At 37.4% G+C, this 27516-nt stretch overlaps 1 protein-coding gene across 1 annotated transcript in view; it reads left to right on the top strand.

Annotated features, from left to right (window-relative positions):
• The window catches only part of DNAH8 (dynein axonemal heavy chain 8), a 223098-nt gene that overhangs the window by 53949 nt on the left and 141633 nt on the right, over window positions 1-27516 (top strand). The window contains exons 18-22 of the mRNA XM_077754815.1: window positions 6754-6889; window positions 8772-8887; window positions 15339-15445; window positions 21689-21764; window positions 22915-23107. Of these exons, the coding sequence (XP_077610941.1) occupies window positions 6754-6889; window positions 8772-8887; window positions 15339-15445; window positions 21689-21764; window positions 22915-23107 (628 nt within the window). The remainder of the gene's footprint in view (window positions 1-6753; window positions 6890-8771; window positions 8888-15338; window positions 15446-21688; window positions 21765-22914; window positions 23108-27516) is intronic.

Below are 27516 nucleotides of genomic sequence, written 5' to 3'. Positions count from 1 at the left end.
GCTCCCAGGGCAATATTGACTACCTCTTGGTTTTAACTACCACATCCTTGCCCTTTAAGTCACTCACATAAATCTGGGAGTCATTTGGACTCCTTTCCACACTCTCATTTCCTACCTCCACTCAGTCTTCAGGTTTAGCCAGTTTTTGCCTTTTACTCCGAGTTTGCTTGAGTTAATTCCCTCTTCTTTTCCATACTTACTACTACCCCCTTCTTAGGTCAGATCCTTAAGGCTCATTTTGAGTTTAGTACTTGATGTTATGATCTGACTGGTCTCTCTGTCTCTATATCTGGTTCCATCATATCCATTCTCCACATTGCCACCAGATCTGATTGTGAAACTCGTGGTCTTAAATGCTTCAACGGCAGTGGCATCTAGTCTCTGTAGGACAAAACCTAACCTTAGTATCACATTATTCTGAAATTATTTGAGTATCTATTTATTCTCCATTTGCTCAAAATCACAAAGACAGGAACCCTACGGCCTAATACATATCACACATAACACAATTTCTCCTAGAAGCACTCACTTTATGTCTTGAACTGGACCCTTTTGTACTTCTTGCCTGCCATGTGCTTCTGCTACACTTACTCTGCTGGTTTGGGTCACCTTGCTAGTGCCTTTTTCAAGACAACGAAAGGTGGCTCTGTCTCATGGGCTCCAATCCAGCCTATGGGATACAGGGACCTTTACCCCTCTTTCTATGAAAATTTAGCTTCTTTCCTGAACACTTCTTCATCCCTTTAGGTGTTTGGGTAAGCCAGATGGCCTCTTGCCTCAGGACTTAGACATGAGTCAGCCCTTTCATCCCCAAATTCTAGAGTACAGCGGTCAAGGTCTCTGAGTAGTCCTTCTGAAGGATGCTACGCTTATTTCTACCTGATCTCTACCAATGATCTAGCTTCCTTTTTATAATCTCAAGATGGGCAAAGAGCTAATGGTTGCCTCCCCTGCTACCACTTAAGAACTGACTTCTTTGTAATATGTAGGATCTTAAAATATTTGTTCCCAGTATTGGGGCCTTGGCTGTAACAGAGACAACACCAAACAACCCATTTTTACATCCTGTTATTGGAGCACGCAAGTTTAAAATGACTGTGTCTTCCTGGCTATTCGTTCCTTCTATTATTGTTAAGCTTTTTATCCTTGAAGGTTATTGTGTTTGACATTAATATGGCTATACCAGCTTTGTTTGGTTATTATTTTCCAGATATATCTTTTTCTATTCTATTTTTTTCAACCTTTCTGGGTTTTCCTATTTTAGATTTTCTCCTGGAAAAAATATTTAGCTGAATTTTGTTTTTAATCTCCTGTAAAAAAAAAAATCTATCATTTTTTAAAATTACTGTATAAAGTTAATACACTTCCAGTTAGAATTACTATACAATTCTTTTTAATAAATTGGATTAAATTATATTATTTTAAAATAATGAATGAGGAATATGTAATAAAAAATGAAAATACTTAAGCCCATTGTAATCAAATTAAAATGGCATTAACAGGATAAAAAGATAGTTTAGAGGGACAAAATAAAGAATCTAGGAGGAAAAAAATCACAATACAAAATTAATACATGTCGTAGATAGTATTTTTAGTTCAGTGGGGAAAATGATGGATTATTTAAATGGCACTGGCACGATACACTGTTTCTCAGGAAGAAAATATGATTAGGTACCTGTCTCTCTTGTTAAATTATTGAAGTATAGTTGATATACAATGTTATATTAATGTTTCAGGTGTATAACACAGTGATTTGACAATCCTATACATTACTCTGTGCTCACCATAATAAGCACTGTCACCATAAATTATTACAATATCATTGACTATTATGCTGTACTTTACATCTCTGTGACTGATTTATAACTGGTGGTTATAATTCCCATCACCTATTTTGCCCATCTCTCCAGAAAACAAACCATTTGTTTTCTGTATTTATGAGTCTGTTTCTGTTTTTGTTCTATTTGTTCATTTGATCATTTGTTTTGTTTCCATCCATGTTGTTGTAAATGGCAAGATCTCATTCTTTTTTTATGGAGGGTAATATTCCATTGTTTATATATACCACATCTTCTTTACCCATTCATCTATTGATGGGCACTTGGGTTGCTTCCATGATTTGGCTATTATAAATAATGCTGCAATAAGCATAGGGTGCATGTATCCCTTTAAATTAGTGTTGTATTTTTTGTGTAAATACCCAGTAGTAGTATGATTACTGAATCTATTTTTAACTTTTTGAGGAACCTCCATATTGTTTTCCACGGTGGCTGCACCACTGTTTTCATTTTCACCAATGGTGCAAGAGGGTTCCTTTCTCTCCATATTCTCACCAACACTTGTTTCTTGTGTTTTTGATTTTAGCCATTCTGACAGCTGTGAGGTAATAGCTCATTGTAGTTTTGATTTGTACTTCCCTGATGATCAGTGATGTTGAGCATCTTTTTATGTGTCTCTTGGTCATTTGTATGTCTTTTTGGAAAATGTCTTTTTGATGTTAAGTTTTTCCATTTTTTTTCAGTGGACTCCTTCAGGCTGGCTTCTATATTTTTAATACGACTCCAGTAGTCTTTGAAAGCTTCCTTGCTTTCTGGAACTAGAGGGTACCTTAGGCTCATCTTGTACATTTCCTGCCCCAGATCTGGGATTACCCATTTCTCTAGTCAGCCCTCATTCCTTTCCATGTTACCAGTGGAAAATGGTATACGGAGATCACAATCCCAGGAAATGCACTCATTTTAAACTTTTAGCTCTTCCTTATAGTATTATTTCTATATCTCTAAGTAATATACTTGGGGTACTATTTCTTGAATTAGCAAATTTGCACATTATTTTCTTCCCACTTTAATAAGTGAGCATTATCTCTTTGACCCTATCCTCTCTCTTTCCTCTCTTGTCTTCTCAATATAGTTATAAAATTATTTTTAGTTGAACAGTGGTGTTAAGTAGCAACACTTTATTAGGCTTATATAAATAGCAGCCAATGCAGAACTAAGTACTGTACTTACAGTATATCTTTTCTTATACAAATTTTTTTTTCTGGGGGTTCTAATTACCCTTATTTCACATTTTTCTTCAAATACACTATTATATCAGAGTCCAATTTTTCTCCCAAGAGACTTCCTCTCAGAGACCTCTGAATCCCTTTTTCAACCTGAGTTGATTACTGTCCAGGTCAGCTGCAAAATTACTAACCCAAGACTCTTCCCCATCTGCTCTATTTCCTGGATTCCATATTATTCTAGAAGGGAGAGCCTTTCAAATTCTGTAATTCTTTTCTCAGTAACTGAAATTTTCCAAAGAAGTTTCCTGTTTCCTGCCCAGGGGCTAGTGGTAATTTCCTGCCAGTCATTTTCTTCTCGCTCATCCTAGAATCTGAATATATGTATGTACTTCATACCAGGTCTTACTTATAAACAAACACAATTAAAAAGGGGCAGGGAATACCTATATCGATGCCCTTCTTTTTGTTCCACTTACAATAATCATCTTTTATTGGGATGTACCTTTTAACTGTTGTGACACTGTCACCTGCTTAGTGGGGAAATATTCACACTTACCAGATAGAGTTTACTTCGAAAACACAAACAAAGAATTTTAATATATATAGAAAGACAAATAGATCACACAAATCAGGGAAATTGGGATAGAACAATCAGATATCACAGCACAACAGAAGAAGTTATTACTATGAGATAAGTGATAAGTCTCCCACCTGCAAGTCAAGATACAAGAGGTGGAATTTTGAAGTGTTTTGCCAATCAATATGCCCCAGTGACTTGGATCAGAGGTATCTAAGGTCTAGTGATATGTGCGCTGCCTTTCCACAAACCTGCCATCAGGTGGGCCATTATAGTGAAGGCGGAGTAAGATTTAAAATGACAGGGCATGTCTGGTAATACTCTGGACAGAATTAACTTTTAGAAACATGCACACATAATGCTAATGTGGGAGTGAGTGAGAGGTTAGTTTGGGCCAACCAGTGGTTTCAGACCATATTTGGGCACCAGAGGTATTTGCAGGCAGGGAAATGGTCCTTGGTTTGGAGCATCTAACCATGGTTTTAGAATTAGATTAAGTTCATTATTAAAAAGCTATCATCCACAGGCTTCAAATTGGATCTTTTGCTCTATAATGCTGAGGCTGGGACTCTGCAAACTGCATTTATCTTTGGCCAGCTGACTCCCATTTAGGCTTTGCCCATCGTGGTGCTGGAAGGAGGGTGGAGGAGAAGGAAGGAACTTGCTCTTTGCTGTTTTTCTTCCTGTTCCCAATACAGTCAGACAACCTATCTTGACTGGCAGTGGCAATCCTAGGTTCTAGCTTTTTCCAGCTCTTCCAGGTCCAGCTTCTTGTGCTTCTCAGATGTACCAACACCATTAGGTCCTGCTCTGAGCTCCTGAGGCAGTAGCACCAGCTGGGCAGCTCCCTCACTTCCCAGCTCCAGCTCTAAATCCCTCAGCCTCTTGCCTTCACTCTCACACTCCCCAGGTACGGAAGCTGCTTCTTGCAGTAACTCTCCGTGTGACCTCTGCATCTCCTTTCACCTTTTTTTTTTTTTTTTGGTCCTTTAACAGTTGTTTTACCAATTGTCTGTATTAAATCCTCTCATTCTGTTGGTTAAAATAGCTGGTGTGGCATCAATTTTCCTGACTGAACACTGCCTGACATATCTGATTCTCGATAGGTATACAAATAGAATAAAAAATCAGGGAAACATGATTCAAGTTATGATAGGAAAACTGGTAAATACACTGAAGGGTATTAAAAGTCATTTCAACAAAATCAACTTGGCTCCATGGAGACAGAAAGTAGATTAGTGGCTGCCAGGTCTGTGGAGATGGGTGATGAGGAGAGACTGCTAATAGGTTGTGGGAGTTCTTTGCGGGGTGGGGGGAGATGAAAATGATCTGGAATTAGATAGCAGGGATGGTTGTGCAGCTCTGTGACTATACCAAAAACCAATGAATTATACACTCTACAAGGGTACTTTTGTGCTATTACATTATGAATTGTATCTCAAGTTAAAAAGAAAAAAGAGAAAGAAAATCATTTTGACTGTCTTCCAGTCTGTCCCTGGACTGCCCCTCAGTCTTTCAGTCTGTTCTTCACTGAGTTCTAAGAATGGCCCATGGAGAAAGTTTTCCACCTCTTCAAAATCTAAGTCCTCCAGAGGGGCTCTAGATCTCCCACCTTCTTCCCCTCCTGGCAACCTTCTTCCCAGAGTCTTCTTCCCTTTCTTCTAGATCTTCAACTTTGTCCCCTCCACCGGACCCCTCCCCCTCGCTGTCTAATGTGCTAGATTATCTTTTCCTTGCCAACAAACAAAAACTTCCCCACATCTCCCTTTACTTCTCATTCACAACCAAACTTCGCCAACGTCTCATGTGTGCTGTCTTCACTTTCTCATCTTTCATTTCCCACCTCCATTTGCTTTCCCCCAATTCCTAGCGCAGGTGGTTTCTGGCAGGGATTATTATTTGTAATAACTTGATGAAGACGTGGTTCCCACACCATACAATTTTACCCATTTAAAGCGTACAATTCCATGGTTTGAGTTTATTCATGGAGTTGTACAGCCATCACCACAATTTTAGAACATTTAGAACACAATTTAATCTCAATTCCTCCAGCCCTAGGCAACCATGAATCCATTTTCTGCCTTTTTGGAATTGTTTGCTTTCCCTGCTAATCTGAAGTGGCTCTTACCACTGGCATTCCAATGTTTACCACTGCGGTGAATAAATTGGAAAGGGTGGAATGCTCCCATTTATTTTCTCTTCTCTAAACTGTATGGACATTGTAGATATGTCAAAAGATCTATTCAGTTTTATGGGCCAGTTTTCTAGTTTTTAAACTAGTTCTTGACTTCCTCTCAAAACCTATTCAAAAAGTTCAGGAAAGCTGAGCACAGACTTTTAAATCAGACAATGCTGGTTTTAAACACCTACGTTTACCACCTGCTATGTGATTTTGGACGAGTTTCTGATTCTTTCTGAGACTGTTTTCTAATTTGTGAAATGGGGACAGTAATATTACCCATCCCAAGCAGTTGTCATTTAATTAAATGAGTTAATACACATAAAGCTCTTAAATTGATGCCTGTTGTAAGTGAGCACTATGCCCACTTAAAAACCTTATCTCGTTTGAATCTCAAAGCAACACTTTGGATTGTCTTTTTTTAAAACTTCTTATTTTCAACTTTTGACATCATTATCTCTCCTGTCTTTCAGACTTCTTTTTTCTTTCTTTCTTTTCTTAACTTCTCTTCTTTCTTTCTTTCTTTCTTCTTTCTTTCTTTCTTTCTTTCTTTCTTTCTTTCTTTCTTTCTTTCTTTCTTTCTTTCTTTCTTTCTTTCTTTCTTTCTTTCTTTCTTTCTTTCTTTCTCTCCTTCTACCGCCAACACAGGGCTTGAACTCATACCCCAAGATTAAGAGTGGTATGTTCTACTGACAGAGCCAGCCAGGCACCCCTGCCTTCTTTCTTTTCACCATATAAATGTGAAGGTAGATGTTTATGTGTGATTGAGTCAGATAAGTTTTTCTTTTTCTCTCCTCTTTTTCTATGCTTGGGCCTTAGCAGGTATGCCTTTAGCCATTGAGAGTCTGGGATCTGAAACATGATGCTATTGGCAACTAACTCTAGTTATTTTCAAGTGCTGTTAACTACAGTTTTATAAATTAAAGTTACATGAATAAGTTTCACAGTATTTTTAAGCATCTGTAAATTAATAGTCATTGCTTTATTTAATAGACATACACAAAAGAATGGGCTGAGGTTCTAAACCATAAAAGTAAGCATGTGGAAGAAGCAGTCAAAGAACTTATATCAATATTTGAAACTATTTATGAAGTTAAGGACAGTGGAAAAGCAGCAAAACCGTCACCAGGTAATTTTGCTAGTTCTGAAATTTGAATCACAAGAGTTATAGATATGTTTTCAGGTGGGTGCCTTCTGCTTAGTGGGTATCACAATTCCAGACTCCCTGAAGGAAAGCATGTGCTCAGCATATACCACGTCATTTGCAGAAACTGCTTAGGCAACGTGAGCCCTTTTTATCAGCTAGAGAATAGTGGGAATCAGGACCAATGTTATAAGCAGTCTCAGGCTTGCCATGTTAATCTCCTCTGTCTGTCTGTCTCTCTCTCTCTTTCTAGCACAGCATTCTAAAATGTCTGGAGACATTTTTGGTTATTGTGCAGCATGGGGGATGTTATTGGCATCTAGTGGGTAGAGGTCAGGGGTGCTGGTGACAATCCTACAGGCACAGGACAGCCGTCAGTAACCAAGAATATCAAGAGTGCTAAGAATGAACTCTTGCCATTTGCAACAACATGGATGGAATGGATAGAACTAGAGTGTGTTATGCTAAATGAAATAAGTCAGTCAGAGAAAGATAAATGTCACATGATTTCATTCATCTGTGGAATTTAAGAAACACAACAGATGAACATAGGGGAAGGGAAGGAAAAATAAGATAAGTACAGAGAGAAAGGCAAACCGTAACAGACTCTTGAATACAGACAACACACTGAGGGTTGCTGGAGGGAAAGTGGGTGGGGGAATGGGCTTAATGGGTGATGAGCATTAAGGGGGGCCCTTGTTGGGATAAGCAGTGGGTGTTGTATCTAAGTGATGAATCACTGAATTCTACTTCTGAAACCATTATTATACTATATGTTAAGTAACTTGGATTTAAATAAAATTAAAAAAAATAGTGCTGGGGTGTACGGGTGGCCCAGTCGGTGAAGTGTCTGACTTCAGCTAAGTTCATGATCTCACAGTTCATGAGTTCAAGCCCCACGTCAGGCTCTGTGCTGACAGTTCAGATCCTGGAGCCTGCTTCAGATTCTGTATCTCCCTTTCTCTGTGCCTCCCCCACTCACACACACACATACTCTCTCTCTCTCAAAAATAAATAAATATTTTTTAAAAAATAGTGCCAAGGCTAAGAAACTACGAGTTTAAATAAGTATTAACAGCATATCTTCTTTCTCATAGAATTTTTCCACCTAATTAGCTTTCTTCAGAAGTGTCAAAACCCCCCAAAATCAGCTCATTAGAGTACTCAAAAGGTAAACACATATTTTAGAAAGATAATATGTAAAATGCTCTTAAAATTTTTATGAGGTGGGGAGGGGCAGACAGAGAGGAAGAGAGAGAATCCTAAGCAGGCTCCATGCCCAGTGCAGAGCCTGATGTAGGACTCCATCTCACGACTGTGAGATCATGACCTGAATTGAAATCAAGAGTCAGACACTTAAGACTTGAGCTTTCCAGATGCCCCAAATTATTTCTTAATTCTATATACTAAGATGCAGCATACTTTATTTATTAATTTTAAGATGCAGCATATTTAAAGAGTACGTTTCTTTGTAGAATTATGATTCTATTGAGATGAGTGATTTAAATTGAATTCAAAGATGATTCCTACAGAAACAAGTCTTAAATTTTTTAATAAAGAACTTTTAATTTTTTAAATGTTTAATTATTTTTGAGAGACAGAGAAAGAGAGCAAGATGAGTGGAGGAGAGGCAGAGGGAGACACAGAATCTGAAGCAGGCTCCAGGCTCTGAGTTGTCAGCACAGAGCCCAAACACAGGGCTCAAACCCACAGACTGAGCTAAAGTCAGACACTTAACTGATGGAGCCACCCAGGCATCTCTAATTAAGAACTTTTAGCGAAGGGTTTCCTAAGAAGGTTTGTGGTATGGAATAAACAAAATGCTCAACACTAAAGGTTATGGTTTTATTTTATCTTTTATCTACAGAACAGAGGAAACATGTTGTCTTTGGAAGTGAAACAGAAGAGGGTGAAAACACTGATTATGACACTAATATCATCCCTGAGGTGGCTGTTAATGATAAAGAAGATGAATTTAAGAAGGTATTTACTATGAAATAACCTCACACAGTTTATTAGAATTATGACTCCTTGGATTATAGATGACCCTGACTAGTGCTTCCTCCAGGCAGTTCTGCAGCCAGCCTGTATGGACTTATAGCCAATCTGGACTTATAACAAAATCCAGAATACATAATTTTCGATGCTACACTGTAGGCTCTGGCAAGATACAGCAATCCTTCTAGCTTTCCCCAACACTGTCACCTTTTAACGTGATTCTGCCAGTATAGTTATAAATAATTATCTCCCTCTATTGTGATTGACCATGTTTTCTTATATAGCAAATGTCATACTTCTGGGATTGTCATAAGAATCCATTTGACTCAAGATGTTTTTAGTTACTGTATTTAATAGAGTTACCTATATTGCAAGGCCAAATTTTGATTCATTTGGGCCCCAAGGATCTGCATTTTTCACTAGCACTGCAGATAGCCTGTGGACTCCTCTCCAGAAGAAACCCTGTGTGGGGAGATTTTCACACTGTGTTGAGATGTATTGAGAGTGAAGGTTGAGAAGGACTCGTGAGTTTTCTTGTTCCTTTCTAAGCCTCACCCCTCCTGTCATGCCTCATTTCTAAATGATGCTCCCACATGTGTGCTAATCCCTGCTTTCTCTTACTTCTGCCAGCTCTCTTTTAATCCCTCACATGCATCTTCTTTTCCTTCTTTCTCTATTTTACATCTTTAACACACNAATCGTTTATTTTTGCTCTTGATTCCCTTGCTTTTGGGGATGTGTCAAGCAAGAAGTTGCTGCGGTGGAGGTCAAGGAGGTTGTTTCCTGCTTTCTCCTCTAGGGTAACACACACTCTTAAGTAGCACACATCTGTTCTACTTTCACCTTCTTCGGCAAGAAGGACATCATCAATGGATAGAGAAGCACTTCCCAGCTGAAAATAGATTTTAGCTGCTGATTTCTTCTCAGTACCATGCTCCAGGCAGCCATTATCAAGCAGTAGGAGTCAGCTGGAGTGAGGAAGTGTATGCCCATGCCAGCCATCCTTCTCTTCCTTTTTAAAAAAATATTTATTTAATTTTGGGAGAGTACAAGCAGGGAAGGGACAGAGAGAGAGGAATGGAGGATCTGAAGCAGGCTTTGCACTGGCAGGCTCACAGCAGTGAGCTGGATGTGGGGCTCAAACTCACAAACCAGGAAATCATGACCTGAGCTGAAGTTGGTCACTCAGCCAACTGAACCACCCAGGTTCCTCATTCCTTCTCTTCCAATTGTGTTCCCTTTGACACTGGCCAGGGCTCCTAGAGCAAGTCTGATTATCATCAAAGTCTCTTCAATTGGGAGATCACTTGGAGCTGCATTAGTACAGTCATTTCCTACATAGCCTCTGTCTCTCCGATCCATCATCCTCCACGGTGCTGCCAGAATGGTCTATCTGACATAAAAATCTGATTCTGTCATACCTGTGTTTTAGCCTAGTAATTCACCAGCCCTCATCATATTCCTCTTTGCTTGTGCCTGATAACCTTGCCTTCTGACCCTACTCAACCTGGGTGGTCCACCTGGTCTCAGAGGAGCAGGGTGTAGAGCAGAGAAGAGCATTATGGCCAGAGCCTGGCCCTGGAGGTGTGACTCACTGTGCAGGCAAGACCTGGGGCCCACATCCCTGCCCAGACTCAATACTTGTTCTGTGTTCTGACCAATGAACTTGGCGACTCCTCTGGAGGGAAAGAAGGACTTAGACAAAGGGGCAAACCATGGTCCCAGGATGGTGGAAGTTTTATCCCATATATTTTGGTACTGTACATTAAAAAAATACATTTATCCTCTAAACTGAGCTTTTTGTTTATTTTATTTTTTTCATTTTAATGTGGAATCTTTTATTTATTTTTAAATATAATTTATTGTCAAGTTGGCTAACATACACTGTGCTCTTGGCTTTGAGGGTAGATTCCCGTGATTCATCGCTTACATACAACACCCAGGTTCATCCCAACAAGTGCCCTCTTCAATGTCCATCACCCATTTTCCCCTCTCTCCGCCCCCCATCAACCCTCAGTTTGTTCTCCATGTTTAAGAGTCTCTTATGGTTTGTCTCCCTTCTTCTCTTTTTGTAACTATTTCTTCCCCTTCCCTTCCCCCATGGTCTTCTATTCAGTTTCTCAAGATCCGCATGAGTGAAAACATATGATATCTGTCTTTCTCTGACTGACTTATTTCATTTAACATAATACTCTCCAGTTCCATCCACATTGCTGCAAGTGGAAGAATTTCATTCTATCTCATTGCCAAGTAGTATTCCATTGTATATATAAACCACATCTTCTTTATCCATTCATTGGTTGATGGACATTTAGGCTCTTTCCATAATTTGGCCATTGTTGAAAGCGCTGCTTTAAACATTGGGGTACATGTGCCCCTATGCATCAGCACTCCTGTATCCCTTGGGTAAATTCCTAGTAGTGCTATTGCTGGGTCATAGGGGAGTTCTAGTGTTAATTTTTTGAGGAACCTCCACACTCTTTTCCAGAGCAGCTGCACCAGTTTGCATTCCCACCAACAGTGTTCCCGTTTCTCCACATCCTCGCCATAAGCTGAGCTTTTTGTAAGATAAAAACTTATGCCCATACCCCCAACCATTAAGAAATGTTCCACATTTAATAAGCGGGCCAATTATTGAGGATTGAGCAAACCAAGATTATTTCAAAAAAAGTGGTTTTTAAATATGTCCATTTATTTTTGAGAGAGAGACAGACAGAGCGTGAACAGGGAAGAGCAGAGAGAGAGAGAGGGAGACACAGAATCTGAAGCTGACTCCAGGCTCTGAGCTGTTAGCACAGACCCTGATGCAGGGCTCAAACTCACAAACCACAAGATCATGACCTGAGCTGAAGTCAGATGCTTAACGGACTGAGCCACCCAAGCACCCCTGAATAAAGTGTTTTTGAACTCTGGCTTTGAATAGATCTTACAGTTTACTAGGATGTTTATGAAATGCAGTTATTCAAATATTGTTATTTTTTTAAAAATACACAAGTAAGTTAGGATTGAAATTATTTCTATAATATAATAAAAATTGTATAGTTTATTATTTACCTTCACATGTCACTTCTAATATTGCATTATTGCTTTGGGGTGTTAGAGTTCTTATTTTTTACACTGAATTTAATGGTATTTCCTTTTTAAAAGATTTTATTTCCAGGTGTACAGCTTTATAATTTGACATCTGTATACACTACTAAGTGATCACCACCACAAGTCTCATTACTGTCCATCATCATACAGTTGACTCCCTTTACCCATTTCACCTACTTGTCAACTCCCTTTCCCTCTGGTAACCACTGGTCTGTTCTTTGTATTTATGCATTTGTTTTTGTTTTATTGTGTTTATTTGTTTTGTTTATTTGTTTTATTTGATTCCACATGTGAGTGAAATTATATGGTATTTCTCTCTCTTTGTCTGGCTTACTTTGCTAAGTAATAATCCCCTCAAGGGGATCCATGTTGTCACAAATGGCAAGATTTCATTCTTTTTTAAGGCTGAGTAGCATTCCATTCTATAAATATACCATATCTTCTTTATCCACTTATCTATCAGTGGACATTTAGGCTGTTTCCATATCTTGGCTATTGTAAATAATGCTGCAGTGAACATAGGGGTGCATATATCTTTTTAGAATAGTGATTTCATATTTTGGGGACAAATACCCAGAAGTGAAAGAGCTGGGTCATATGGTGGCTATATTCTTAATTTTTTCATAGTGACTTAACTGACTGAGCCACCCAGGTGCCCCTCATTTAAAGTATTTGTTGATTAGAATATACTTATTGCCATTTTGTTAATTGCTTTCTGGCTATTTTTGTAACTTCTCTCTGTTCCTTTCTCCTTTTTCCCTCTTCTCTTGTGGTTTGATGACTTTGTTTAGTGTTCTGTTTAGTCTCCTTTCTCATTTTCTTTGTATTTTGCTTTGTGGTTACTTTGAGATTTACATAACATATCCCATTTGAATTGCCGTCTTTTTAAAATTGACAGCAACATAGCTAAATAAGTCAGGCAGAGAAGGACAAATATCGTATGTTTGCACGTATAGGAGGATTAGGAGGAACTTAACGGAGGACCATGGGGGAGAAGAAGGGGAGAAATGGTGGGGGAAAGGGAGAAAGGCAAACCATGAGAGACTCTTGAATGCTGAGAACAAACTGAGGACTGATGGATGTGGGGGAGGGGAGAGATGGACATGGAGGGGGGCACTTGTGGGGATGAGCACTGGGTGTTATATGGAAACCAACTTGACAATAAACTATTTGTAAAAAAAATTGACAGCAACATAATTTAAACACACTTCAAAACTTTTTATAAGTCAGTGGCCCACTACTTTTATTATATATTTTCCTTTTCCAGTGAGATTTTTACTTCCATATGTTTTGTTATTATTAATTAGTGCCAATATTTTTTAGCATAATCAAATCCCTTTTACATTTCTTTAGGGTCAGTGTAGTGGTGAATAGCTTTTGCTTAACTGGAAAGCTATTAATCTCTCCTTAAATTCTGAATGATAATCTTGCCACCTAGAGAATTCTTGTTTGGAAGTTTTTTTTCTCCTTTCAGCTCTTTGAATATGTCATGCCACTTCCTTCTGGCCTATAAAGTTTCTGCTGAAAAATCTGATTGCCTAATGGGGTTTTCCTTGTATGTAACAAGTTGTTATTGTGTAACAAGGATGACTTAAAAAAATTTAATGTTTATTTATTTTCGAGAGAGAGAGAGACAGAGCATGAGTGAGTGAGGGTCAGAGAGAAAGGGAGACACAGAATCTGAAGCAGGCTCCAAGGCTCCGAGCTGTCAGCACAGAACCTGGTGCAGGGCTTGAACTCATGAACTATGAGATCATGACCTGAGCCAATGTTGATGTTTAACCAATTGAGCCACTCAGACACCCCTCTTTATCCTTAATTTTTGTCATTAAAAAAATTTTTTTTAATTCAGAAAGAGAGAGAATGCAAATGGGGGAGAGGGGCAGCATGGACCCTGATGTGGGGCTCGATCCCATGACCCTGAGATCATGACCTGAGCCAAAATCAAGAGTTGGATGCTCAACTGACTGAGCCACCCAGGCGCCCTGACTTTTATCATTCTAATAATAATGTGTCTTGATGTGGATATCTTTGAGTTCATCTTATTTGGAACTCTGTGCTTTATGCACATGAATGTCTGATTCCTTCTTCAGACTAGGGAAGTTTTTAGCCTTTAAATAATTTTTTTCTGGATCTTTCTCTCTCTTATCCTCATGGAATTCCTATAAGCACTTTTCCCACAAGATATTTTCCCAAAGGTCCCTTATGGTATTTTTGTTTTTCTTACTTCTGTTTTCATTTTGCTGCTTTGGGTGAGTTCCACTGCTTTGCCTTCCAGCTCATTGATTTGTTCTTCTACTTTACCCAGTCTGCTGTTGAACCCCTCTAGTGTATTTTTCAGTTCAGTTGTAACTTCTCTTTGGTACTTTCTTATATTTTCTCTCTCTCTCTCTTGAAGTTCTCATGTGTTCATCCATTCTTCTCCCAAGTTTGGTGAGCATCTTTATGACTGTTACTTGCACTCCATTACTTACATTCTTTATCAGGTAGCTTGCTTATCTCTGTTTCATTTAGTTCTTTTTCTGAGGTTTTTTTCTTGTTCTTTTGTTTGGAACATAGTCCTCTATCTCCTCATTTGCCAATTCTCTTGTGTTTGTTTCTTTTTTGTTTGTTTGTTTTTTATGTTTTATGTATTTATGTATTTATTTATTTAAGAGAGAGAGAACGCAAGAGGGGGAGAGGCAGAGAGAAAGGGAGACACCGAATATGAGGCAGGCTCCAACCTCTGAGCTGTCAGCACAGAGCTGGATGTGGGGCTTGAACCCATGAAGCATGAGATCATAACTTGAGCTGAAGTCGGATGCCTAACCGACTGAGCCACCCAGGTGCCCCTCTTGTGTTTGTTTTTATGTATCAGATTATTCATCTACATCTCACAATCTTAAAGGAGTGGTCTTATGCCCAGAATTTCAGTCTCCTCTCATCAGAGCTGGGTGTCCCTTATGTGTGCTCTGTGTGCCCTTCTGTTGTGGCAGGGCTGTGGTTGTGGCACAGTGGTGGGTAGACTTGGCAGTCTGGCTGTAGGATATGGCTATGACTGCTGTGATGCCATGGTGGGGGAGTTGATCTTGCCATGCCACCATCTTGACCCCAATTTTATTTTTTAAGTTTATTTATTTATTTTTGGTGGGGAGGGGACAAGAAGCACATGAGCAGGGGAGGGTCAGAGAGAGAGGGAGAGAGAGAATTCCAAGCTCCGTGATCTCAGCACAGAGCCTGACGTGAGGCTCAATCCCACAAACTGTGAGATCATGACCTGAGCTGAAATCAAGAGTCAGATGTTTAATCAACTGAGCCACCGAGGTGCCCTGAACCCAACTTTTAATATAATTTCTTGTTACAGGAATGTAAAGAGGTCTATGCTTTTTTCTCTCATCAATTACTAGACAGTCTTCAAAAAGCTACACGGTTATCTTTGGACACAATGAAAAGAAGAATATTTGTTTCAAGGCAAGTTGAAAATATGCTAAATAAGTCTGGTAATGCTATCATAACAATACTAAGATTACCTCTTATTTTGATAAATTAAAAATTTTTTATTTAAAGTATAACATTTATGAAAAAGACTATATGAAAATATATGTGTAATACTGTAAGAATAGTGATCAAATGAACAGTTATGTTCCTAAACTCCAGGTCAAGACAAAGAACATTGAACACCAGTGGTCCCCTTATCAGTCCTTTCTCTGCTCACCCATATGTAGTAACCGCTATTCTGAACTTCATACTTATTATTGTCTTAGTTTTCCTTACAGTTTTCCAAGTTTGTATCTCTAATCAAAGTAGCATTTAATTTTGCCTGTATTTAAGCTGTGTTCAGTATTATATTTTTGAGACTCATCTATGTTGATATAATTTGTTTTCACTTCTATATAGTTAGAGTGTACATAGTCTGTTTATTCTATTGGTGATGGTCATTTGGGTAGTTTCCAGTTTGAGCTATTCTGAATAAAACCTGTGTAAAAACATTTTTGTACCTGTCTCTTGCTACAGCTGTTAAGAATGGAATGGTTGGGGGGCGCCTGGGTGGCTTAGTCGGTTAAGCGTCCGACTTTCGCTTAGGTCATGATCTCGCGGTTCGTGGGTTCGAGCCCCGTGTCGGGCTCTGTGCTGACAGCCAGCTCAGAGCCTGGAGCCTATTTCAGAGTCTGTATCTCCCTCCCTCTCTGACCCTCCCCTGCTCACGCTGTCTCTCTCTCTGTCTCTCTCTCTCTCCTAGAAATAAATAAAACATTAAGAAAAGAAAAAAAGAAAAACAAAAAGAATGGAATGGTTGGGCCATGGGCTATGTGCATACCTCATTTAACCATGCAGTGTCCAGCATGAGAGTCCCCATGACTCCCCATGCTTGCACACAATTGGTATTGCTCAATTAAAAAATTCTTACGAAAAATGGGGTGTGAAATTTCATCTCACTGGGACTTAAATAATCATTTTCTTGGTTGCTGTTGAGGTTGAACATATTTTCATGGCTATGAGTTATTTATGCCTTCTTTTCCTTGAAGTTTGTGTTCCTTTTTTTCCTTTTGTCTTGTCTTACTTTGGCTTAGGTTGTCTTCTTTCCTTCATTTCTTTCTTTTTTGCCCATTTTTCTATTGGATTTGACTTATTTATGAATGTTCTCAATATATTACTTTGTTGATGATAATATAGCAGATATCTTCTCCCAGTTGTGCCTGTTTTTTCATTCTCTTTATGGTATCTTCTGCTGAGTTTAAAGTATTCAGGTTTATCAGTCTTTTCTTGAAAATATTCCTTGATCTTTTCCTTATGACTTTTATGTATCTTAAAAGAAATCTTTCCTTACTTCATTATGTCTTCTAAAATGTTATACTTTTGTCTTTTACATTTAGGGATTTAATCCACATGATTCTGATTTTTGTGATTTTGTGAGGTAGGAGGCCAATGTATTTTTTTCTGTAGAGTTAGTTAACCAAACAAAAGTTGTTGAAAAATTACTTTTTTCTTTGAGAAGATAATATATATGTATATATTTTTTAAATATAATTGATTGTTAAATTAGCTTCCATAAAACACCCAGTGCTCATCCCAACAAGTGCCTTCCTCAGTGCCCGTCACCCACTTTCCTCTCTCCCTCACCCCCCATCAACCCTCAGTTTGCTCTCTGAATTTGAGAGTCTGAGAGGATTATATAAATTACTGAATTTTATAAATTACTGATTGTTAAAAATTATTGAATCTACAGATCGATTTGGTCAGAATTAGCATCTTTACGGTATTGACTCTTCCATCCAGAATCATGATTACCTCTCCACTTAAGTCTTCTTTTACTATTTCTCAATGAAGTTTTATGATTCTCTGTGTAAAAGTCTTGCACATTTTTGTTACATTTACTCATTGGCTAATCATGGCTGAATTTTAATTTAATCACACTGTTATAATCTCCCAATGTGATTGTGAATTTGACACTATCTGTCCGTTTTGGTCAGTTCTTGTTTTATGTGTTTTAAGGTTATGTTTTTAGGTGCATGCAAGATCATATTAGTTAAATTTGCTTAAGGCACTGTATCTTTTATTTTTATTTTATTTCTTTATGCATGTTAATCCTAATTCCTCTAGTTCTTTTTAGTCTGTCATTAATTTTGCCTTACTGGCTTTTTTGGTATATCACTTTTTAGCCCTCTGCTCAAACCTTACTGTGCAATTTTTGGTTTTATTTTTTAAAAGCATCATATACTTGATTTTTAAATTCAATCTGATTATCTCTGCCTTTTAATAGAGTTTATTTACATTTATTGTAATTTTTTGATATAATTACACTTATGACATTTCCTTTTGTGCCTTCTTTTTAGTATCTGTGTTCTTTGGTTCATTTTATTATCTCTGTTATTTTTGGAGTGGACCATATTTTCCGCTTATTTTCTTTCCTTTTTTAAAAAAAATTTTTTTTTTTTTTTTTACAAATAGTTTATTGTCAAATTAGTTACCACATAACACCCAGTGCTCATCCTTTTTTAATGTTTTATTTATTTCTAGGAGAGAGAAAGAGAGAGAGAGAGAGACAGCGTGAGCAGGGGAGGGTCAGAGAGAGAGGGAGTGACAGACTCTGAAAGAGGCTCCAGGCTCTGAGCTGGCAGTCAGCACAGAGCTCGATGTGAGGCTCGAACCCACAACCGTGAGATCATGACCTAAGTGAAAGACGCTCAACCGACTAAGCCACCCAGGCACCCCATTTTCCGCTTATTTTCTTTCCTATACTTCAGTTATTTAAGAAGTTACCCTTAAATTGAGAATACAAATATTTTGCTCCAGTTAAAAAAAAAAAGAAGTACTATCAATGGTTTTTCAGTTTTCTAGTCTTATTTCTAACTACAAGGGCCTTGGCATGATTTACACACTGAACGGTATCTACCTCATTATTGCTGCTTGTTATTTTAGTTTTGCCCTCTTCTGAGCACTTAAAAATAATTTATTTACTGGCATATTTTATAAAACCTCCAGATTCGTGTGTATTTCTTGTATCCCACTGGATCCTTAGTCAACGTATATGAGGGGTAAACTCTCTTATTCTTTATTTTAAGTCTGAGAAATACCTATTTTGCTTTCACATTTTCATGACAGTCTGGGTGGATAAAAAGTTTTTGTTTGTCTCTCAGCACTTTGAAAGTATTTCATTTTTTTCTGACTTATAATGTAGTGATGAGAAGTCTGCACTAACTGTAACTAAAGATTCATTTTTATGCTTGATGTTATTCAGTTCTCTTTCCCTGTGTGGATTTGTCTTTATTTAATCCTGCTTTGTTCTCAGAGTGCACTTTCTATTTCAGGGTGTATAGCTTTCCTTAATCCTGGAAAATCCTCAGCAATTTCCTTTTGAGTTGTTCCTTCTGGGAAACAGTTGAATGTTGAATAGGTTGACCACATGATTTATGGTTCCAAACAGGATACTCTTTTGAGTGAAGGGGTACAACCCAAGTGAAGTGTCAGGGCAGATTTAACCTGTAACTGTTTGGGGCACACTAGACATGTAGTCATCTCAAATCTTGGGGCCTTCAGCCTGTCCTCTCTGTCTCCTAACTAGTCTGTCATGTGTTTTGTCTTTTTGCCTTTCTGGACTACATTATGAGCAAGTATCTCTGTTTCTAGTCTAAAGATGATCTCATATATTGTATCTTAAATATTTCAATTAATACTTTTTTTCTTATTTTCCAGGTATTATTTCTTCCTTTTTAGTTTTGTAATTTATTATGTTGGGAGAAGATAACCTTCATTTCTCTCTTTGAATATTCTTAATATACTTATTTTAGAGTCTTATATGCATTGATTTTATCTGGAGTGAGTTCTTGTTTCAATTATTAATTCCTTTCATTCTCTTTCTTACTGTAAGACTTATTTATGCCTTTTGGGGTTTTCGTTTATAGTACCTCATTAGTTCCAGTTGTGTGTGTGTGTGTGTGTGTGTGTGTGTGTGTGTCTATGTATGTGTGTGTTATGTTTCTCTCTCCCACCCTGGCTTTCTATGTAGGAGCTTTACTTTTGTCTCCCATGACCCTGGGAACCATGAATATAGACCCAAGTCGTATTTGCTCATGATAACTGCCCACTGAAGAGATACCAGGGATACGGCAGGTTTGGCCAGGGGGCACACAAGTAGTCTGACTTCATTGCTTCCTGGGGATGATGTGGGTTTGTTTCATCACCCTAGGCCCACATCTTTTGGAGATGTTGTAGCTACCAGAAGTAGGTTGATGGGCTGTATTTTGGTTTTGCTTTCCTTCTTTACAAGCAGAGGAGCATTACCTTAGTTTCCGGCTTTGGGTAGCAGGGCTGGCTGAGGCCTAGTCTCATATAGAGTGCTTTCAGTGCCTTAGAGTCCACAGGAGCCAACCTTCCACTGTCACTGCCTAATTCCTAACCATACTCCTGGCCATGCTGTTGATGTGTTTCTGACCCATTTCTGATTCATGGAGATGCTAACCTTGCATTTGAGTATTTTCATTTCCTTTATATTCTATCCATGATTATTACATATTTTGCACAAAGAGTGTTTTTGAAGTCTGAACTTGCTATGCCATGTTGATGTACAAGTCCTGCAGCACTAAGTAAATTTTGAAAAGATCTACATGAGCATAATACTTCAACATCCTCCTTTGTCTAAAATGCCCTTTTCTTACCCTAACACATGAATGCTAGTTAGGTCAGCAGGGATCACAATCTCTCTCACACTCTGAAAATATTGTTTTATCGGCTTCTTTTGTTTCCACTTTCATGAGGGTTCTGCTGTTAATCCAGTTTTCTAAGTGACACCCTGTTGTTTTGATCCTTATAGGATTTTCCCTGTTATTCTGGAAATTCACAAATTGTATGTTTTGGTGTAGGTAATTCTTCCCAGTAATCCTACCAGGCACACAGATAATCTTTTCACAATGATAAAACAAGTGTCTTCTGAAGATGAGAGAAGGGCTGTGCTTTAATCGACCATGTGTAAGATTCATGTGCTGGATCTAGGTAGTAAAGTGTCTCTCAGCTGAGTGACCCTCCGTAAGTTACTCAGCTTCTCCCTGCCTTGGTTTCTTCATCTGTAAAATGCAAATAATAAGCACAAGATCTGCTTCACATAGTTAATGTGAGCATGAAATATATAGATTCGTGGAAAGTGCTTGGAAGAGTGCCTGGCATATGTTAAGCATTCAATAAACATTACTTTTCCTTAATTTTTTCTTGCCATTTCTTTAAGTAATATCTGTCTCTGTATTTTGCATCTGAAATTTTGGAGAATTCTTTAATCACTAGTTTGTCAAATAAGTTACTGAGTGACCTAGTGTGCCATGCACTGCCTCTATTACTTCAGCTGTTTATACTTTATTTAACTCTTTGTTGTTTTCAGATTGTGCTCTTTTAAATATAGTTTACACTTGTTTTATTATTGCATCCTGGATTTCACAATGGGTCTATGAATTAGAGGCCTTTTCTCCTTTGTTTGCTTGCTTTGGTTCTAAGAGTTCCTTCTAAAAATATGTAACACTGGGTCTTCACATTGGACTGTGGAAACTTTGTGTTACTTATGATTTCCCCCCATCTTTATAAAGGAATGCGTCATTTTTCAGTAATGACAGCATTTCCTGCTATGGAGAGCAATAAAGTGTTTATTATAATTTTGTCTAGGGTGGGGACAGAGGTCAAGGCCGAGGGAGCTAATCAATTAATTTATAACTCTGATGTGTGTTCTTCATTTCTTGCATTTGTGTGTCTGTATGTCTTTACTTCTGTCTGAGAATGAGTATGTTGTTTAAAAAGCAGTTTTTGGAAGGCTTTGACCAGAAACCTCATGTGTAACCTTGCAAAAAACATGTATATATGAAAGTATATGAAGATATATGCTTTTTGTTGGTGATCAGGTCTGACATCTGTTACAAAGCTGGGAACAAGCAGTGCATTTAGTAAACATTAATAAATGGTTATTACCAAGACACAGAGAGAGTGAGAGAAAGAGAGAGAGAGAATGTTAAAATACTAGAAAATGTATAGGAGAGTAATATTTTATTTCAAATAATATTAACATGTTTTCTTAGTTCTCTGAAAAGTATGGTTTCATTATAAATAACATTATCAATGTAATTTGGTATTTTGAAAATAGTCTTTAATTTTAGGATTGAAAATGGTAGCATAATCAAGGTACTTATGAAACTTTAGGTTAAGTTTTACAAGTTTTAAACGTGCATCTTATTACAGCCACTATGGACGAAGGCGATCAGAAGATGTTATTTCCTTCATAAAAACTGAAGTACATCTTGCAATTCCAAACGTGGTAAGCATAATTAATATTCAAGTTAATATAATGATATTTTGGTAATTTTTAAAGAAATAGAGGACTGCCACTGAACTTTCACTTAGAATAACTTCTCAGCTCTATGTATTTTTAAAATATTTATTTATTTTTGAGAGAGAGAGAGGGCAAGTGAGGGAGAGACAGAGAGAAAGGGAGAGAGAGAATCCTAAGCAGGCTTCGTGGTGGCAGGGTTTGATCCCACAGACAGTGAGATCATGACCTGAGACGAAATCAAGAGTCAGACACTTAACTGATTGAGCCACTCAGGCACCCCCTATGTATTTTTTGGTTTTATCCCAATATTAAACAAAAATCAGAATGTTATTTTTATCTATTATAAAATAATCACTCTTCAGAGTTCATGGTACGTTGAAGGATGGTATAATAGATGGGTTAAGCATCTCTGTTCAGCGCTCAGTTGCAAATACTTGAAAAGCATTCTTGCTTTTTCTTTCTTCAAGCATTAAATTATCTAAATAGTTTATCCCAGAAGTCCAAATCCCTACAGCAAACATACAACTGTGAGGTAACCAAGAATGGCAGGATAGAAAGAGCCTCTGCCCTGAGCAGGTGGACCCTGTGCTTTCTCCTGGCACTTATTTTTACCACCGTCTCAGGTCTCAGTTGCCAAATGGCATCTGAACTCCAAGTCTACAGGATGACTGAGGTGCATTCTGTGATGGGCCACAGGATATGGCCAGGCAGAAATGATCTGTGACTCATCTATATCCATCTACATCTACACAGCTTGGCCTCCTGGGGGACAGCTTCTTGGCCTCTTTGGCACATTTCAAAGATCTGAGGTCAGAACCTTGGCAGTATAGCTTCTTCAATTATTTTGCTTCATTGATATCCAACACACAGTCCACAATTTTTGGCCGCATCTAGCCGCCCTCACAGGAAAAGGATGACAAGTACTATGCCTGACCTTTTAGTCTACAGGAAATAATAGAAACTTCAGGATAGAGAGAGTCCACAGTCTTCCCTTTTCTTAACCTCCCTCTCCTCAAAGTAATCTTCCACTGGGCCAGCTAAGGCTGTCCCACCCAGTGGGGGATGGGCTGGTGAGAAACAGAAGGAGGGATGGTGTGTACTGACAGTACCAGGAACTTGTTTCTTCTCTGCACAGGTAATGGTTCCTAGTTTGGATGACATTCAACAAGCCATTAACCGTATGATCCAGCTAACCCTGGAAGTCAGCAGAGGAGTGGCTCACTGGGGGCAACAGCAGACCCGTCTTGTCAAGCCTGCCGTCACCAGTCCCAGCCGCACTACTGACCTGACACATTTAAACACAACAAAAGCACCAAAGAAGGAAGAGAGTAAGAATAGTAAAGCACATCCCCGATGAATAGAATGTTAGAATTATAACAACTAGTAAATCATCTTTATGATTCTTCCTGGGTATGACAGCATATAGATTTTAAAACTTGTAATTCCAGTGCAGTTAACATACAGCGTTATATTAGTTTCAGGTGTACAGTATAGTGATTCCACAATTCCATATATCACCCAGTGTTCATCAAGGTAAGTGTACTCTTACTCCCCTTCACCTATTTCACCCAGCCCTTAACCCACCTCCCCTCTGGTAACCATCTGTTTGTTCTTTATAGTTCAGACTCTGCTCCTTGGTTTGTCTCTTTTTTTTTTTTTCTGTTTGTTTGCTTCGTTTCTTAAATTCCACATATGAATGAAATCATATGGTATTTGTCTTTCTCTGATGGGCTTGTTTCACTTAGCATTATACTCTCTAGATCCATCCATGTCATTGCAAATGACAAGATTCCATCCTTTTTTAAAAAGTGGCTGTCATTTTTGTCATGTTTATTTGTAAATTTTGCTTTAAAAATAAAAAATGAGTGTTCTCCATCTTCCATCATAAACATAATGTACAAACATTTCCATCTATATTTGGACATAGGGAACAAGGATTTTTATCACTGTTCCACTATCATAATCTTAGATTCAAAGGAAAATTGCAACTAGGCTTAGAACTAATTCTACTTTCAGCATTATATTTGGTCCAATGAACTTAGTTTGCTAGAACATGGTGCTTAGAAGTTCTGGGTCATGTGTTCCTTGTACCTAAAGTACATATAAGCTATTCCCTTAAGTAATTATGAATGTGATATGGCACTGACCCAAAGTTCCATCGACATTTTTGGACACTTTCTTCTGTAGAAAGCTGAACTATTTTTGGTAAGTAAAAACTGCATATACTTAGGGTGCACAGTGTGATTTTTTGATACATGTATACATTGTGAAATGGTTACCACAATCAAAAAAATTAATATGTCCATTGCCTCCCACAGTTACCATTTTTGTGTGTATGTATGTGTATGGTAATAAGATTTGAAATTTACTCTCTCAGCAAATTTTGAGTATTTGTTAGTATTATCTGTGGGCACCATGCTATGGTTTTTGCTTGTTTTCACACATGCTGATGAAGTTGCCAATCTACTTTCATTAAGCTAGATCTGCTGAGGAAACTCCTTTCATTCTTTGGAAGTGTTCTGCTTTGACCTGCTACTGGGATCTAGAGGGAGAGAACTGTGATCTAAAGGGAAAAGATTAGCCCACTTTCCTCGCCATATTCCTGCTGGATTCCATTACATGGCTCATAAACACAGCCCTGACAGATGCCCTCATTATGATGAAACCTGTATTTTCCTGATCATAAGTGATAGACCCACCTGTGATCATCCCCCAAGGCTTCTCCACAAAGGGGTTTTGTAGATTTTGAGGAAAACTGAAGCCAGACTAGATTCAAACTGTTCGGCTTCTTATTTTCTGGGAACCTTCTTTTAACACGGGCAATTAACATTCTTTCCTTTACAACTAGGCTTTTGTATAGTGCTCAGTTAAAAAAAAAGAAAAACTCAACAATATATTGTTTAGAAATAAGATTGTTGGTTTATCTTCAAAGAAAATTCAGGATCCCTGTTACCTCTGGGAGTAAGGAAGGAATATGTAATTTCAGAGGGCCTAGAAAGGACTACTGATATATTGTCACCATTCTTTCCTTAATCTGGGTGCTAAATACATTGAAACTATTTTTCTTCTTATTTAATATATGTTTTGTATATGCCATATTCTTCTTTAACTACTGTCTTATGTACTTTTATGTTTATGGTATATTTTAGTCACCCATACACATCCTTTTAGCACACTAGGAATATGAAAATTTTCTGCTAACAATGTCTGTGGAAAAATTTAGAAGCACTTATTCCCATTTAAAATGAAGAATAAACAAGGAAGCCTGCTATCATTACTTTTATTCAATATTTTATTGGAGAAATCAGACAATAAAGAATGAGATCATTGGAAAGGAAGACTAAGATTGTCCTTATTTGAAGCTAATGCATGGAAAATCCAACAAATCTAGAAATGACTATTAGAACGAATAGGTTCAGTAATGTTTTTGTGTAAGAGACCAACATACAAAAGTGTTTCTATAATAGAATGTAATAGAATTATATGTCAATTATATCTCCATAAAACTGGACAGAATATAATAGAAAAAAATAGGCTTTTCAATAGCTACAAAATCATAAGGTACTTAATAAATAAATCTAAAAAATATTTGCATGGCATTTTTGGAGAAAATTCTTATTATTGAATGGCATGATGGAAGATATAAATAAATCCACAACTTGAAGAACTCAATTTTTAAATTAATTTGCAAATTCAATACAATTTCAATGATATCACAACAGACTTCTTTTCTGTAATTTGTCAAATTAATTTTAACTTTTTTTGTAAAATTATGTGGAGGTGAAAATAGCCAAAAATAGCTCAAAATATTGATGAAGAAAACAGAGTGGGAGGGCGGTCTTTTCTGCCATATAGAAAGAAGTATTATTAAGGCAGGCCAATTAAGACAATTTCTTAATGGCGCAAGAATAGATAATAGATTAATGGAACAGAGCAGAGAGTGCAGAAACACTCATCTGTATGAAAATTAGATATATAAGACAAATGGACTTACAAATCAGGAGGGAAAAAATGTGCTATTTATTTAATAAATGATACTAGTGACTTTTATCCATATGGAAAAACTTAATTTAAGTTTTTAAGATCATAAAAGTGTCTTAAGGGGTGCCGGGAGCACTCACTTGGTTAAGTATCCAACTCTTGATTTCAGACATGTGATTTTGTCCTTGATTTCATGGTTTGTAGGGTAGAGCACCATGTGCTGGCAGTGGGAAGCCTGCTTGGGATTCTCTCTTTCCCTCCCTCTCTGCCTCTCCCCCATTTGAGCCTATTCTCACTCACTCTCTCTCTCAAAATAAATAAACATTAAAAAATAAAAGTATCTTAAATTCATACCCATTAGTCTATATTTTATAACACTGTTAAATATATATGTATTATATAACACTGTTGGAATAAAATATAGCACAATATATTTATGACATTAGGGTAGGGAAAAATTCTCAAGACATACAAAGCTCAAACTATAGAAGAAAATATATTTAAATTTGACTTCTTTATATTTAAAAGCATTCTTTAAAGGGTCCACACATTTAAATGACCATGTTGGAATCCTTAACAAAATGTTAGCAAACTGAATTCAGAAACATATAAAAAGGAAGGTATATTATGACCAAATGAAGTTTATCCCAGGAAACAAGATTGGCTTAAAATACATCTTGCTAATAGAATAAAGGACAAAATCACACAATTACCTCTGTAGACATAGAGAAAAAATTTGGCAAAATCCAACTACTCTGTCCTGTTAAACTCAACAATCTGGGGATAGAATTGAACTTCTTCAATCTGATAAAGGACAGCATGAAAAACTTACAGCCAACATCATATATAATGGTGAAAGACTAATTATCTACCCCTAAGATCAGGAGCAACTTAAGAATACTGGCTTTCCCCACATCTATTCAACATTATACTGGAGATTCAATCCAGTGGATTTAATAAGAAATTAAAGATATACAGACTAGAAAGGAAAAAGCAAAACTGGCTTTATTAACAGATAACATTATCTTGTATGTACAAACATCCTCAGGAATACATACACATGCAAAACTATTAGAATTAATAAATGAGTTCAGCAAGTATGCAGGATATAAGATCAATATACAAAGCACAATTATATTTCTAAATACTAGGAATGAACAACTGAAAATTAAATTAAGAAGACAATTTCATTCATAATACTACCGTAGAGAATAAATTTAACAGAGGAACTATAGGGCCGGTACATCAGAAACTACAAAATATTGCTGAAAGATAACACCATGTTCATGGTTGGAAGTCCCAGTACTGCTAAGTTGGCAGTTCTCCCAAATTGATCTATAGATTTAGTGGACTTTCTATCAAGATCCCAGAAATTTGTTTCTCCAAATGTTTTGGAGAAATTGAGTTCATCCGAAAATTTGAATAGGAAATAGGGAAATTCAGAGGAACTGTAATAGCCAAAATGATTTTGAAAAAGGATAATAGAGCTGGATGACTTGGTTTCAAAACATACTGTAGAGTTATAATAATCAAAACAGTGCAGTATTGGCCTAAGGATAGACATGTAGATCCGTAGGACAGAATAGGCAATACACAAATAAACTTTAGAGTCCGTTGACTTTCTGAAAGGATATGAAGTTAAAAAAAAATGGTGCAATAGATTGTCTCTTCAACACACAGTCTTGTTCAACACACAGAACAATTAGATATACATATAAAAAATGAAGTTGGACTCTTACCTCACACTATGCAAAGA

Source organism: Crocuta crocuta, unplaced genomic scaffold, assembly GCF_008692635.1.
Source record: "Crocuta crocuta isolate KB4526 unplaced genomic scaffold, BGI_CrCroc_1.0 scaffold132, whole genome shotgun sequence".
NCBI lineage: Eukaryota > Metazoa > Chordata > Mammalia > Carnivora > Hyaenidae > Crocuta > Crocuta crocuta.
Note: the sequence above shows the minus strand (reverse complement) of the source record. Positions and strands in the feature narration are given on the sequence as shown.